Source organism: Stylophora pistillata, chromosome 5 (genome assembly GCF_964205215.1).
Source record: "Stylophora pistillata chromosome 5, jaStyPist1.2, whole genome shotgun sequence".
NCBI classification, from domain to species: Eukaryota; Metazoa; Cnidaria; class Anthozoa; order Scleractinia; family Pocilloporidae; genus Stylophora; species Stylophora pistillata.
In genome coordinates, this window is record NC_142523.1 from 32,096,275 (window position 1) to 32,113,791 (window position 17,517).

Genomic DNA, 17,517 nt, shown 5'->3' on the forward strand with positions numbered 1-17,517 from the left:
GTTTTTCGCACATGACCAGCTTATAAAGAAACTATAAATCTCATCGAAAGGCACTGCTTTGCGTTACAACGATCGGCTTACGGAATTAACAACTATAATTATTTAAACACGATACCTTTTTCAAACAATTAAAGTCAACAATATATTATGATATGGTTTCACCTCGCATGGCTGCAGATGTGGACTGCGAAAATACTTTAAACTTGATTTGGTTAAGTAACAATCACTTTTTAGGAACTGATATAAATGCCTGACGTTCTTTACATTACCCTTCTTGGTTACTCACCCATAACTGTCACAATTATGTTTTTATCAATGCTGGTGACCCTCTTTGGTCCTTTAATTTGACTCATTGTACAAATGAATGTCCCACTATCTTCAGGCTGTACAAGGCTAATATGTAGGCTGCCATTGGATAATTTAGTGAATCGTCCTTGGCCTAAGGACTTTTCTCCTTTTTTACTCCAAGATATCTGTGGGCTTGGTTCTCCCTCGGCACTGCACCTTATAATATCAGGTTCTCCCGCAGTCAAATTTTGTTTTTTTAGCGTGTCCTTAGTAAATCTTGCTGTCAATATAAGTGATAAGAATCATCAACATCATAGCAGTACTGTAATATTCCTAGAAGCCACTAAGGCCAATAACTCGAACAGCACATGGTCACCCTTCGAACTCCCGCTCTTTCTCACATACACGCACACTCTCTCGGTCACCTGACCACTGTATATAGTCCCGGATGTCCACAGGACACCACAAGTACTATTAAAAGGTCAGTAGTATACTGATCTTACCCGTCATTAACCAGCATTTTTAGCATATAACTGTATCTCTGCAAGCTGAAAAGATGTTTTCTTACCATTAATGTAGACAATGTAATATCGAACATATTCCAATCTGTAGCATTCGTATAGTCCTGCATCAGACAACTGCACCTTACCAATGATCAGTTCACCAGTTTCTGTAATCCTGATTCTTTGAGACGTAGAGTTTTCTGTTTTATTCTTCAGCTTTTCACCAGCAATGGTCCATCTTGCATAACTGGTTTCATTCTTTACTGAGCATTGAAGCTTTTCCTTGGTGCCAATATCAAAATAGATTTCTTCTTTTTTCAACAGTTTTTTGTTCTCTGCAAGAAATAGTTCAGTTAGAGGATGTTATAAAAAAAATAATCTCATCTTAAATAACATTACAGGTAGAGAATGAAAAGACAAATATATTTACCAATACCAATGGTTAAATTGACAGATTTTTAGATTCTCTGTACATTATATTAGACCAACTTATATAACTTCACACAAAGTCATGTCAATCGTTGTCAATTTATGTTACACCCAAATTTAAAAGTCGTGAAGCCTCTCTAAGGCCAAGGTAACCCCTTACAAAATAATGAAATTCAGAAAACAGCCATTGATACCCCTGTAAAAGTCATTTGAGCCCTAGCTTAAGTCCCTTGAATCATTTATCTTAGACCAAGTAAAATCACCACTAAGCGTAGTCATTTTACCCTAAACCAAGTCATGTTATCCCCTGTTTGAGTCATATCTTTATCTTAAGTTTAAAATCTGCGAAAAAAATATATGCTTTTTCGCAAACCGTACTTCAGCAGGCACTCTTTAGAAAAGAGGTGATCTATAGATCCGAATTTTTATCTGATTTTCCTTTATTCTGAAACTTTTCAGGGTGGAAGAGAGACAAAACAGGATGACAAAATCATGATTCGAGCTTTAGAATGAACTACTTACTTGGTTGACACAACGCCTGAGAACCCTTGACATGTGATAAATATTGAGGCGTGATATTAAACTTTCCATCAATACGAGCACAAGATGCGAGTTCTGGCTCATCTCCATTGCAAGAGACATCTGACATTGCAAAAGGAATTCCCTCATCCTTTAGGTCTGAACCAATGAATTTCGCCAAAGCCTCCTCAAAGCCAAGTTGACGACAAATAACTTTGATATCGTCTAAATCCCATCCTTTCCTGAAGATCTTTGTCCATTTACCCTCGTAAAATACTTCCACTCTTCCTCCATACTCCATATTTGCACCATTCAAGCGAACAGGAACTAAGGAAATTCCCAAAAAAAAATTACAAATTAGGATGGAATCCACTAATTATGGGAATGAGAAACTCCTACAACATTACGAATGGCCATAAATCAGAGGTGAATTAGTAGTTAATGCTAATTTTGTGATCGTGTTTTCTAAATTCTCAATGTTTTAAATTGTAATTTCCGTCAGGCTACGTTTCATTGGTTCGGAAAATAATAGTTACGACGTTGCAGTTTTCATTTGTTTACCAGTGTGGATCAAGACTTTTAGATTGGATATTGTTTAGTCTCCTTGAAGCGATACATATGGTGAACGATACCCTTTTGCAAAGCACTAGTGTGTGTTTCTCCTTGTAAGGTTCATCAGCGCACTAACTTGAAAGCAAACCGGTTCTAATTCTTTTTTTTTTTTGCAGTATTTTAAAACTTTTAAAAGCATGCTTTTGTAACCTTCGTAAAAACGCTAAAACTTGAGAGTGTAGTAAGGAAATTCATAATGATAAACTATAAACTCTTAAGCATTAGTCTTCTATTATCAAGGAAGTGACGTTTTGATAGGTGTAAGTGCAGTCCAGAAATTTAGAAATTTTTTATCGCACCCAAAAAAGAAAAATGGGAAAGGAAAGGGAAAGCAAATTTTTTGGGGAACTGAAATGAAGGGTTTGAAAGGATTAATCTGACTCTTCCTTTGAGAACTTTTATTTATTTATTTATTTATTTATAATAACTTCATTTGCCTAAATAATAAGATAATAATAATAATAATAATACAGACAGATAACAATAGAAATAACATCGAGATGCAAAAAGGCAAAAAGGGTCAAGCCAGAGAGGAACTAAATTCTCATTGACGGCAGCCCCCAGAATAAAAGCAAAATGCAATAAAAATAAAACTAAAATGTAAAGGTAAAAATTATTGAAAAAACAAGTTAATTGATAAATGGATATTGGTGCAATATTATTGATATTATTTAAAAATGTGTTCTTTCAGTTTTTTTTTAAACTTACTAGCAGAGCTAGAGCTAACTATGTCACTTGGCAAGTCATTCCAGATTTTTATATATTTATACCAAGAAGAGTTCTTGAGGATATTTGTTCGAGCATAAGGCGTCTAGATTGTGACATTGTTGGTAGATCTCGTCCGACTATTGGAGAAAGTTAAGTAATTACATAAGTCTACTCTTGAAAAACCATTAATGAATTTGAATAATTGCACTAAACTAAGAAATTCACGACGCGAGTTGAGTGTTGGCCAGCCAAGATACTTCAAACGTTCACTATAGTCGATAGAACTACCAAGGATCCACCTGGAAGCATTCCTTTGCACTCTTTCAAGCTTATCAGAAAGATATTGTTGATGTGGATTCCACACAGGACAGGCATACTCAACAATTGGCCGAACCATAGACTTGTATCCAATTGATATTGCTTCAGAGCTTTTCCCAAATGTGCGCTTTAGTAGGCCAAGTATCTTATTTGCTTTAGCAGCAACAGAGAGAACATGCGGTTTCCAAGATAAGTCAGATGATATAATGACTCCAAGATGTTTGTGTGTTTTAACCTGTTCCAGTGGGATTGAATTGATGTTGTACGAGCAAGGTGTTACAGATCTAGATCTCGTGATTTTCATACATTTGGATTTAGTTGCTTTAAGTTTCAAAAGCCACTTTTTACACCAGTCTACGATCTGAGACAAGCTTTCACACACAGGTTGATGAACAGATGATGGATGATCTGAGTTAAACAATAGAGTATCATCGGCAAACATTTCACTTGAACACGATAAGTTCTCAGGTATATCGTTGACATACAACAAGAACAACATTGGCCCAACAATACTTCCCTGAGGGACACCAGAGTAAACCATGGACCAGTCTGAGCTTTCACCTTCCAGAACAACACGTTGGAAACGATCTTGCAGGAAATCACCTAGCCACTCGAGAATCTGACCATTGATACCATATCGGCCAAGCTTAGAGATAAGATGTTTGTGTGGGACTGAGTCAAACGCTTTCTCAAAGTCCAAGAAGACGACATCTGATGTTTTGTTTTTATCTAAGGCTGATGCCCAGGAGTGAAATAGGCGAATAAGTTGGGATGTGCAGGAGAAACCAGCTCGAAAGCCATATTGATGAGGGCTTAACAAGTCATGATCTTCTAGATGAGCCATAATATGTCTTGTGACTAGCTTCTCTAGGGTCTTAACTACAAGCGATGTTAGAGAAATTGGACGATAGTTAGAAACATATTCTTTACCACCATTTTTGTAAACTGGGGTGATGTTGGCAGACTTCCAGTCACGAGGTAGTTTTCCTCTATTCAGAGACATATTGAATAACTTTGACAGTGGATCAGAAATTACAGAGGCTGCCTCCCGGAGCAAACGTGCAGACAAACCATCCGGGCCAGTGGCTTTATTCACATCAAGGGTAAGCAAAAGCTCTCCCACATTAGCACTAGAGCACATGAGATCTGGTATAACGAAGCCTGAACCATGTGAATGGGCATCCTCATCGACATCGGTAGCTGGGTCAGGGCGGGTAAACACCGACGCGAAAAATTTGCAAAATAACTCTGCTTTGTCCTTGCCAGTAGAAGCCGAGACACCACGATCCGACCATTTCATAGTGACAGGTATTGATTTGTTTTTCGTTTTGGATTTTATAAAACACCAGAAGCGTTTAGGGTTTTTGGAATCAATTAATGAGTGAACATGTTGGTAATAACTCTTATTAAGTTCCGATTTAACTTTATTCCTTAACGATTTATATTTATTCCAATCAACTTCAAGCTGGGTAGATTTGGCTTTCTTCCAAAGGCGTTTTCTTTTGTGGAAAAGCTTGCGTATATCAGAAGTGATCCAGGGCACATTTTGTCTTGATTTTATTTTCTTCGAAAGAACGTTGTTTTCAATGGCTTTAAAGAATGCAGACTTCCAATTTAACCAAACCTCTTCCATTGTGTCATTGTCGTTCAATATAGCGTCCCATGGGATATTTGATAGTTCAAGACGAAAGTTATCCCAATTAGCATTTTTGTAGTCAAAGATTTGTTTTGGTCGTTGATATGGACGAGTGACTTAGCATGTCAACTTGAGAGAGACAACATTGTGGTCTGAAGAGCCAATTCCGTCCAAAATTTGGATGTTTTTAAGTGATTCTGGACGATTAGATATCACAAGGTCTAGGATAGCATCTTGACGCGTAGGCTCGTCGATCAATTGAGAGAAACCATAGAAGTTCACAATATTATCGCAGAAATAGTCTGATAAGACATTTGGTTGAGAAGGGCATATCAAGTCCCAATCAATATCCGGAAAATTAAAGTCACCCAAAAGAACAACATTAGTGTGATCGGATACCACTGTAACTTTTTCTAGTGACCTTTTAAGGCCTTCTAGATAGTTCATGTCACTTGAAAGAGGGCGGTAGAATACTCCTAGGAAGTACGATCCAGAATTTTTCAGTGGAATTTCGGCCCATAAGAGTTCGCAAATATCTTCTTCCAAATCAGGACGTCTTGAGCATGATATATTAGATTTAACGGCTAAAAGTACACCGCCACCCCTACTTCCACGGTCATTTCGAAGAACATTATATGAAGATGGAAGGATTTCGTTGTCGGCTATTCCCTCATGAAGCCATGTTTCGGTTATCGCAATTATGTCGGGGTAACTGTAACGTTTATGAGCCCTAAATGCATGATAGCCTAAGTTCTTGTTTCAGCAGTTATTCAATAGTTATCCTTTAAGAATCTAACTAGAACTTTAGAGAACGGTTAAATTTAACTAATTGACAGTGGTGTGAAGACTCAAGAGGCGCAGTCGAGGGAGTCCGCAACACATTGGTTGATCAGATTGCAAAATTATTGGCAGTTGTGGTAAAATTTTCAATTTTTATACCTCTCGTGTATCTGAGCAATCCTCGGAGACGAAAAACTAATTTTTTCAGGCACTTTACCTCTCTGTCAATGTACTTGAAGTTTATCATGTTACCGAATTCGGAAAATGGGATCACGAAAATATTACATGTGTACAATTCATTCTTACCTTTGCAAAATTGGTGTTTCTTTGCCAGGTTTTTTTGACATGTAGTTGGAGTGGTGCAGTTGTGGTAGATGGATTTCTTCGAGGCGTTGCCTCTTTCTGCATACCATGTGTCGTTGGCATAAACACCGTTGTTATAGTAGCCCATGGCCATGCAGGTTAAATTTAAATCAGCTTCATCCCATTGACTGGTACAAAGCTTTTGCCAGCTGCTGTTCGTGTATATTTCCATTCCAACAAACGGGTTCTTCTCTGTGTTAAAACGCAGCGGAAATGCTTCAAAAAATTTAACAAAAATAAATTTAGATATTTAGTTTATTTTATTTTTGCAGCGCTAATTGTCTTATGGTAATGAAATAACATCGATAATAATGACCGAAAAAATCAAAATAATAACAGACGCCCGAGCAGCCAGCAGGACGCGTGTTATACATAGACTTCACATTGGGCCTTGCTCACCTGTGGTTAGTAATAGAGCATCAGAGCGCGGAGTCCGTAGGTCTCAGATTTCAATCCAAAAGGGGACTCAAAATTTTTCTTTGTCCTACTCTCGAGACAAGACGAAAAACAGCTCTCTCTGTTTCTATGCCGAGCTCAAAATTTACAATTTTTCTTATTCTATTTACAAAGATAATGATGTTTACCGATTAAAATTATCCAGCTGATTATGAATTCATGTCCTTAGACTTCTCCTTGTATGCCATAGGAAGCATCTAAGTATTTCAAATTTGGGGAAAACTCGTTTCTCAGTGATCAGAAATGATGACGCCATCGAGGTTGAGTTAAACGGGCATGAAAAAGTTTTCTAACAAAAATAGGAGCCTCATAAGCATCGTTGTGATAAATACTATACTGAATAGAAGAGGAGAAGAGATTTTAGAACGAGCATACTCTATAGCTTTCAATAAATTGTAAATTGACAGTTTCTGTACATGGAACAATTTTTATCTTTTTTTCTCTCGTAAAGCACATGGTGAGTTTTGCACATGTACAATTTTGATGAAATCATTAAGGATGTGTGACTTATAATGAAATCCTTACTTTTAATGATTTGTCTTTTTTATATACTTACCTAAATTATAGTGTGTGATTTAGGTTCAAAGCAAGAATTTTCCCCGAATCCATTGTTATTTTAATTTCTATTCGTGTATTCATGTATTTTGTTTTTGTCAAAGACTTTCCTTCCACCGAAATCACATAGCACTGAGAATCTTATATGTTACCTTCATGGCAACTGGACGTGTTGCTACATTCTCTCAGCTGTGCTCTGTTCCCATCGCAGTGTTTACCCAAAAATGCTGGTTCTGGATTAGTACATTCTCTTTCCCTTGTTTGTATACCACCAACTGGCTTGGTACAGATACTCCATGAGTTCCACTTGCCCCAGCCACCATCGACTGAAAAAAAATACAATGTTGCAAATAACCGCATATGAGAAACAACCATAGACGATATATTGAGATCATTTAACAAATTGCGGTATGTACGACAGGGGCACAGTCTATATTTCGACATTTCACTATCATTACTTTGAATGCTCAAGCTAATCTTTGGCTGTAGTAGTCTCATTTATTTGGTAAGAAACGATGTTGTAGAGTTTGCATATAATTCATCGAAGTATATCGAGTTTGAAAAACCTCAGTAATTTAGACTAAGCGTATTCACGGAAAAGCCGAAAACTCTGCTTTTGATTCAATCATATTGCCAAACTCTGCTTTACACCCGTAACGGATAACTTACCTGATAGAAATGTAGTCCAGTTACTGTCCAACTACTGATTTCGTTTTCGGAGATAAAGCAAAAGCTCAGTTTTAGAAATATTCGGTCGAACGCGAAGACTTGTAACTGTAATGCGTGACGGCGTGACGCTTCTTAAAGAAGCTCAAAACTCCAATACGGAACTACGGAAACACTGTGAAATGAAATTTTTGCAAATCGCAAATATTACGACTAATTATATGTGTCGTTATTACAACTTCTACCAAGAAGCTGTTAGATGAAGTAGGTAAAAAATATAGAATTTTTATTTTGATTGGGAAGGGGAGACAGGAGTGGGCTTGGCTATCTGACATTTGGAAGCGAGTTTAATAAGACGAAATGCCGTTAACACCTTAAACAGCGCGCGATTTGCATTTAGCCAACATGGAATACTGAACTGGCGGGCTCAAAAATTTTGAATAGAATACATTTTTCTTTAAATGACAGATACGTCTGTGGTGTGTTGAGGATGGGTTTATGACCACAGTCCATAAAAGCCGCATTTCCCAAGTGTTTCGTTCTGAACGCTGGGGCTAATGTCTTAGTTTCAGGCGATTGCTCATCGCTTAATCTCAGTATCATCCATATACTATTAGTCTATAGGAGACAGAGGCAGCTGTGGCACTGTAGTATAAACTCCAAAAATGCCTTGTCCTACGTTCACTACCAAAAGAGAGATGTATCTTAAGGGACGTAAAAAGACTAATACCAGAGCAGAGTAGAAGAGTTTTTTTTAAGAAATGTGTCAGCTAATATCACTGGTGGCCACTTCAGAGATTAAGACTGATGGCACCTACATTTCTTTAAAAACTCTTCAATTCGGCTTAAGTATGGGGTTTTTTACGTCCCTTAATATCACTGGTGGGGATTTCAAAGTTGAGGCAAATTCTGCCTTGACTTGGCAAATGTCGGCAACTTGGCTCGTTCCATCATCTCACATAGGTTGTAGTTGTCGAAGCTAATGGGATGGGAAGGTTGGATGTTATCTCCTCTAAGGCCGCTGAAATTCTCCTGCTTCTCGTTGAATCGCGCTCTTGACGATTTGCTTGCCTTTAGTGCCCATCGCATTGGTTGGACAAAGCTGTACATGGTTACGCCGTTAGACTGAAGGAGCAGTTTGAAAGTGATCCAAAGCTACAACATTGGCACACTAGAAACTAAACGACAGCACATCTGCCTTTACTCCTAATGCTCGACAGAATTTGCCTGAACTTTGAAATCCCTACCAGTGATATTAAGGGACTTAAAAAAGCCCCATGCCCGAGCCGAATTGAGGAGTTTTTGAGGAAATGTAGGTGTCATCAGTCTAAATCTTTAAAGTACCCACCAGTGATATTAGCAGCTGCATTTCTTCAACTCTGCTCTGGTCTTGGTCTTGGTCTTTCTACGTCCCTTAAGATACTTCTTTCTTTTGGTAGTGAACAAAGCATTTTTGGAGTTTATATTACAGTGCCACAGCTGAGTCTGTCTCCTAAAGACTAATAATATACGGATGATACTGAGAGTAAGCGATAAGCAATCGCCTAAGAATGGGACTTCAATCCCAGCGTTCAGAACGAAACACTTGAGGAATATTTTCAATTCTTTACATGGAGTGTGGTCATAAACCTCTCCTCAACACACCACAGACGTACCTGTCATTTAAAGAAAAATGTGTTCCAGTCACATCTTTGAGCCCGCCAGTTCAGTTTTCATTGTTGACTAAATGCAACTCGTGTGCTGTTTAAGGTGCTAAAGGCGTTCCTTGATATTAAACTCCCTTCCAAAAATGTCAGATAGCCAAGCCCACTCCCGTCTCCCCTTCCCAATCAAAGTAAAAGTTCGTTAGTTTTTACCTACTTCGTCTAACAGCTGCCTGGTAGAAGTTGTAATGACGACACATATAATAAGTCGCAGTATTTTGTGATTTACAAAGATTTCGTTTCACAGTTTTTTCCTAAGTTACGTGTTCCAACCTTGATCTTCTTTAAAAAGCGTCACGCCGTCACGTATTTATTTTTGAAACTGAGCTTTTACGTTAATCTCCGAAAATTAAAACATTAGTTGGACAGTAACTAACCTATATTTCTATCAGGTAAGCTATCCGTTACGGGTGTAAAGCAGAGTTTAGCGAAATAATTTTTAATCAAAAGCAGAGTTTTCGGTTTTTCCGTAAATACGCTTAGTCTATCAACACACTGCAATATGCTAATTAGTATAAATTCTCACGAAAATATTTAGATTTTGATGGCGTTTTATAGAGCGCTCTCGAAAAAAGCCGAACCAATCATTACATTTCTTGGAAGAAGAGCACTTGGGAACTCAATAACCATAAGATGAACCCGATTGGGGAATGGCCACATATCGAAATTTCGGTTTGTAACTACAGTCGAACCTCGATTATCCGGATTCGTCGAGACCTCGGTAAATAATCCGGATAATCGACAGTCCGGATAATCGAAAATATGAATATTCATGCGATAGAAATGTAAACAAAAGTATACAGCAAAGAAAACATCATTTGAATTGTGAAATGTACACAGTCTGTATGTATTTACACTGAATAAAAACTTTCAGTTCAGGTATTTACAAAGGTCTAAAATGTTCAACCACGTTTGTTTGCTTCAGACTTTTAGCTTGATCGCATTCCAAAATCCATCATTCGTCTTAGCTGCATTAATTGCACAGGGTCAATATCTTTTTATATATCACTTATTTATTTATTTAAGGATCTGTACAAAGTACTAGTATATAAAGAATAGGACATGAGTCCCCTATTAGGTTTAAATACCAACCCAACCCTCAGAAACTAAGCGTCCTATCCCCTCTATCCCCTAAATCTGATACACTTACACAAGAAGAAGACAATAACTAGAAACTAACAGCTACAAACCGAGTGGGTATTTATCGGACGACATTTAGGACACATTATTTTAAAAGTGCGATAATTTTCGCCATCAAAGACATTTAAGAGTCTGTTATAGTAAAACTCCTTAAGCTTGCGCTTAAAGGAGCTAAGGGACTCCTACTTCCTAGCATCAACTGGAATATTGTTCCACGTCGAGTATTTTTCGAAACATTGTGCTGCCTCTTTAGTCGATACTAGTTTCTCGTCTTCGCCCTCATCTTCCTCATCGCTACATACACTTTCGCTTTCCGTCAAATCTCCGACAACGGTGGCTAAAATCTCTTCATCAGACATTTGCAGTGAATTCGGGAACTCGTTTTCCAGCTGATTAAGCTAGTCTTTCACATCACGAGCATTAGGCATTTCCTAATTGTCAAGTTGCTCTACATGTTCCAACATTTCGGCCATGGACTCAGCAATATTATCCTCTCTGAATTCGGGCTGTGAATTTGACTCGATATTGAAAAGCGCACAGGATAATACGCTATTTCAACAGTCTTTTGAAAGGATTATCGGGCTTTTTGCGACTTTGAGTTTTCACGATCACAACTAATTAATATTCATGAGAAAATTGGAACCAGAGAGAAAAGTCCGGATAATCGAATAGTCCGGATAATCGAGGTCCGGATAATCGAGGTCCGGATAATCGAGGTCCGATAATTGAGGTTCGACTGTAGACGATAAATCTGTGTTTACTCAGGCTATTGTCAAATCACCACTAAAGATTGTGTTTTTCGTCGGGAGAAGTACAGTATAACCTACAACCAAAAAACAGGCATCGATAAAGTGCCTAATACTTCTACTTTTGACATGGATTATTAATTTTCGATGCTATGTATTGCACCAACGACGCGAGGATATTCTTGCGAATGCTTATTTTGGCTAATTTAAACAGCTATTTTTGGCCATGTGGAGCGCGATTTCGATTTTCTCAAATATTTCCGAAATTCCAAGTTACTTTGAAAATTAAGACTCGAAACCATTGAAAACTTGTTAATAGTTACCTAAAAATTGAAAATGGAGGTAGATTTCATTTTTGACCGTGGCCGCGATTTCATCGATATTTTTGTACATTTCCTTTTAACAACTAGTAATACTCTACAAATAGTCTACAAGCAGTTCCTAAGCGACATGTGATCGTCTCAACTAGATGGGTTTCTTTGATTCTTTAACTCTGAGCAAAATATCAGACTGCCCGTCATTTAGTGATTTGAAAACCCTCACCGGCTACCGATCATTTCGCCGCAGCGAGAGAAAGAATGGGCCCGCAACGCGTAGGTGTGTGGCTTAGGAAATTTAGCTGGTTTTTCGTGTGTGGTGTCTTATTAAGTTCCTATTAGAAGAGCTAATATCTGATTGCAGTTAGATAGTTTTTAATATTGTTCCTGTTCATGGATAAAATGTTCATTTTCAAGATGAAAACATCGCCTCCAGGTTGTTTTGGGCCTGCCCACCTCCTCTTACCGTCTGGTGACTATGTGAGGGCTATTACGCAGTGGTGGTCTTGCGGCATCTCCAAGACATGTCCAAGAAACTTCCACCTCTTTTCGCTGACTTCTATGCTCATCGGCGCGGATCCGGTTTCTTTTGGTAATTCGTCCTTTGAAATGATGTACGGCCAAAATATACCTTGAATTCTCTTCAGGTACTGGTACTGAAAGGAATCAAGTTTCTCATAATCTTTAGCATTTGTCTTCCATGTTTCACTTCCCTAAAAAAGGAACGGTTTTACGAGGGTGTTGAATAGCTTAATCTTGGTCTTTTTACTATATTGCTTGGAGCTCCACACTTTTCTCAACTTCTTGAATGCTGTCTTGGCCTTACAAAGTCCGCTCTCTATGTCCTTATCTGCTCCCCCATCCGCACTTACACATGCTCCAAGATAAGTGAAGTCGTTTGTTTCCTGGACGTCTTGACCGCTTTGGAATTTGATCGAGTTGTTGTTCTTGCAATTAATTTTCAGTATGCGTGTAGTAGTAGTAGTAGTAGTAGTAGTAGTCTTTATTTCCTCACGAGATAAAAAATATATATCTTATGTTACAGTATTTGAGTAAAAAGTATATATATCTAAATTATAAGCTCACATAGCTGTTTTCGATTTTCTAATGTTGAGTCCCACTTTCTCAGCTGCTTCTGTCAGCTTATCTGTCTTCTTTTGCATCTGTTCGTGATTGGTTGAGACCAGAGCGATATCATTCGCGTAGTCTAGGTCTTCTAGCTGACTGGTGAATTTGCATCTGATGCCTGTCTTTGCTAGATTGGTTGTCTCTTGCATTATTCAGTCGATGGCAAGAGGAATTAGAAGCCTGACATTAGAAAACCTTGCTTGACGCCCGTTTTTACTTGGAACCATTCGGATACTTGACCTCCATCAAGGACTGCAGATTTGGAATCTTGGTAAAGGAGTTGGATTATTCTGATGAGATTACTCGGTATTCCATACAGCTTCATAATATCCCAAAGGCTGTCCCTATATAACGAATGAAATGCTTTCTCGCGGTCGATGAAGTTCAGGATCAGGGAGGCTTGCCATTCATGTGTCTGTTCGATAAAGTTGCGTAATATGAATATCTGTTCGGTGGTACTTCGTCCCTGGTGAGACCCGGCTTGTTCTTCACGTAGTTTCACATCTCTTCCTGGCTTCATGCGCTCCGCGAGAATTTTGCCTAGGACTTTGTTCCCAATAATGAGTAAGGTTATACCTTGCCAGTTGGTTCAGTCCCTTAGGTTTCCTTTCTTGGGTAGCTTGATGATTAACCCTTTTAACCATTTTAAGGGGGCTCGTTCTTCTTCGCCCATTAATTGAATTGTTCCGTGTAGCTTTTGGTTCGATATTTCCAGGTCTGCTATGAGAAGCTCTGCTACTTTGTTGTCGACGCCGCCTGCTTTTCCGTTCTTTAGTGATCTAATTCCTTGCCTAACTTCGTCTTTGCTAATGGGCTCTGTATTGATTTCTTCTATTTCTGGGATATCTGCGTCAATCATCAATGGGTTTGTTGGGGCTTCGCGGTTCAGGATCTCTTCAAAGTATTCTTTTTAGCGGGTTAATCTGGCTGAGTCTTCGGTAATGGTTCTCCCCTCTTTGTCGTTAATGGCGGTGGAGTTGCGTGGCTTGTCATTGCAGATAGATTTAGTTATCTCGTACAAGGTTTTCATGTTGCCCATGTCCTTTGCTTTTTGTGCATCATCCACTTGGTCGCTGAGCCATTTCCGTCTGTCTTCTTTGAGGTTCTTCTTAACTTGTTTGTCTTTAATCTTATATTTTGCCCGGAGTTGATTTTGGATCCTCTTTGACTTTGCGTTTTCCATTTGGATCTTTAGGTGTTTTCTCTCTTCGACCGTTGACTAAGAAGCTTGATTGATCCATGGTTTGCTTTTTTCTTTTTCTTACCTAGCATTTTTTCTGCCGTGTTGTTATAAGCTTTGAGACTTGTAAAAGGGCTAAAAAATCTTCAAACTTTCTCTTGTCACCACTGAACGCCGGAACTGTTAACGGCTTCAAATATCGGTTTCGGTCTTCGTGGCTACCGTGAATTTTGGACGCGCCGACTTTGATTACATTTTGACTCTCTTCGATCGTTCTTTGTACATCTCTTTCGATCGTTTCAGACTCTTCAAATGCTTCTTTCTCTGCAGCTTCCTCTTCGACTTCCACATAGAACGCGATCAGTTCCTCTAACATCTCATGTGCGTCCTCTAGGGCTGCCCACAGCTGTTCAATCACAATTTCCATGTCCGTTATCTCTGAATCTTTTAAGCATAGTTTTTCCAACTATGTCTGACTTTGTCAATTTTGTCTTTGCCTTGCGTTTTCTTTTCTTGGTCTCTATCAACAGAACGTCCTTTTGCTTCTGTTTGTCGACTCCAGTTGGTCGAGTTTTGAGGTTTTTTCTCAGTAAACTTTAATAGCTTCGCCATTCTCGGATTCGGTAGCCATAGCACTCAACTCCAAACCTCAACTCGCAAACGAAACCTCAAAAAATATAATAGCTCACACCCTTGCTCTCATCGTGGTCGCCAAATACGTTCGGAAACGAAACGGAAATTAAACAAACGCGTTTATTGGTAACACAGCCTGGTAACTCACGGTAAACACCAACCACCGCCAAACAAATTGCCACTAGAAAACTCAAAACTTTCAACTCCTCTCTAAGAATCTTACACGCGTCAAAAATGAAAGGTCTTCGTGATTTGCTAACAACATTTTAACTTAAAATTTGGAAAGCATGCGCGTGTAAGTCGCGTGCGCACAGGTGCGGTAACGTCTTCTTAACATAAAGGGAATGCGTTGACAGTCAAGTGAAAGACTTCAACGGTTTTCAACTTGAACATGACGAGGGAAATAAACCCTTGGGCATATGCAAAACTCACCTGAATCTGTCTTGGTTAAAAGAGCCCACGCCCACGAAGATAGAGCTTTATAATCAACATTGCTGTTTTCTGCCACACATCCATATTGGCCAAAAATCTAGTTATTCACTCTCGTAATTAAGAGCTGACTTTGCATACTGTTTCCGTCCAGCGATTTTTCAATGACCTTCAAACTTGAACTGGATTGTATAGAAATTACATCGCGGCTCGTGAACCATAAGACGGTTGGTCTAAAAGGACTACCTTCTGCGGTGCAGTTGAAAGTTACATTTGCCCCTATATCAACACGTTGGTGCTTCGGAGCGTCTGTTAATCTTACCGTAGTGTCAAAAAGGGAAAAAGTATTATGGAATAAATATCTCTAGTGGGAATAGGATACTAGCGGTAAAAGAAAATAATATTCAAGTATTATTTGGAGTTTCGTGTTTAAGCACTAAGCAACTTGAAAATATTTATTTTCCGCTGCCGCAAAACGCAGTGCACGACACCCACTGTCGCTTTAAGAAACGTATGATGATTGCAGTTATATAAAGGAATGATAGGGTTCCATACCAGTTATCCACACTGATCTCTTTGTGCAGTGGTTTTTGTATTCGTTACCCGCTTGACATGTGTAAGTGCCAGGACGGTCAACTGTCAGCTTTTTAAGCGACAATGGGCAGCTAAGTTTTGGTTTGTGAGCATGAACGTTTGATGGCTGTCGGCAAATAGCTCCAACACGTCTACCTTGAGGATCGTGCCACTCGATATAATCGACCCATCTATCGAGATAAACTGAGTCTTCCTTTCTGGGCTGCGCTGTACAAATCAGGTTCATGGAGGCACCAATGCGTAATCTGTTGTTTTTTGGACTGGAAAAGATGCCGACAACGGGCCTAACTGGGTTAGAGAGATTGGTAAAAAGATAAAAAATAAATAAGAAAAAATATCTCCAAACTTGTTTAAAAAAGGAAAATATTAGATAAATGAATAAATGTACACACACTCGCACACACACACACATATATGCTTGTAGAGATGAAATCGTAGTCGTACTTTTCCAACTCAACATGTATATATATATATATATATATATATATATATATATATATATATATATATATATACTGCAGACAGTGCACACTGTTTCGACCTATGTGGGTCTCATCAGTGCAGTGCATACACTGGGCCAAGCTCTGGAATAAACCATTGCCTGGGCGCTACACTTGTGGGACCAAGTGCAGACACGTTGCCATGCGCGAGTGCTCAAATCACAACTAAGGTGATGAGCTTCGCCCGAAGGCTAAGTGCATGGCAACCCCAGTGTAGAGTGCTCAATCGCAAGGTAGCCAAAAGGCAAAGCCAAGCGAGAGCTATATATATATATATATATATATATATATATATATATGTATATATATATATATATATATATATATATACAATTTACCATTTCAACTTTGTTGAGATATCCAAACTATTGCGTTACTCCCACCGACGCAGCCCCAAACAGTTTCTTTCGAAACTATCAGCCTTTATTCATTTATATATATATATATATATATATATATATATATATATATATTGTGGGAGGAAAAAGACAAATAAACTACAAGTTCATCCCTACAAGCCTGTTTCGTGGTCGCCCACTCATCAGGGGATTAAAAAATCCCCTGATGAGTGGGCGACCACGAAACAGGCTTGTAGGGATGAACTTGTAGTTTATTTGTCTTTTTCCTCCCACAATATATACTTCGCTCTACTTCTATGTATTGAGCACTGTTCTACGAAAATCAAGTCACACTTTATATATATATATATATATATATATATATATATATATATATATATATATCCAAAATAGCGGAATGAGATCATCATCTACTAAAAAGTGCTCAATAGCAGGGGTAGAGTTATGGATAATTATACTTCAACATTTAGGTTACTTGAACTTTTACTGCAACTCTGAGTTTCATGCCTCTTGCGAAGCAATCGTCAGTTGCCTGACGGTTGCCTGACGATTGCTTCGCAAGAGGCATGAAACTCAGAGTTGCTGTAAAATTTCAAATAACCTAAATCTTGAAGTATAATTATATTTATAACATAGCGCGCGCGCTAGTCCTATCTAATTCCTATTGCGTCAACATGAACAAAATCCTTATGTAAGCTCGGCCGTGCTCAATAAAATGACGTGTGCAGTTTCAAAATAGCTGCAAAACCTCCGTCGTGTGAGTTCCTCAAGTTAAAGTTTTGGAAAGCGATAATAGTAAATCGAAGGCCAATCAAACTTTTCTTTGGCTTTCGACCTTATCAGGACCTTATTATTTCGACCTTACCTTTCCGATATTATCAGCAACGACTTTGGTTATTTAGTCCAAGACATTTAATTGCTACTCAGAGTTTCATGCTCCATCATGAGCAATGAT

General features: G+C 38.5%; 2 protein-coding genes across 2 annotated transcripts in view; both read right to left on the minus strand.

Annotated features, from left to right (window-relative positions):
• LOC148731466 (uncharacterized) overlaps nt 1–17,517 on the minus strand; it is a 424,262-nt gene that overhangs the window by 332,637 nt on the left and 74,108 nt on the right. The window lies entirely within an intron of this gene.
• LOC148731484 (scavenger receptor cysteine-rich domain superfamily protein-like) lies at nt 1,735–16,081 on the minus strand. Its single transcript, XM_088760766.1, has 4 exons — nt 15,665–16,081; nt 7,320–7,493; nt 6,100–6,372; nt 1,735–2,066 (listed from the first exon to the last, which is right to left on the minus strand). Exons 1-4 carry the CDS (start codon nt 15,927–15,929, stop codon nt 1,735–1,737), a joined length of 1,044 nt encoding a protein of 347 aa, XP_088616892.1. The 5' UTR covers nt 15,930–16,081.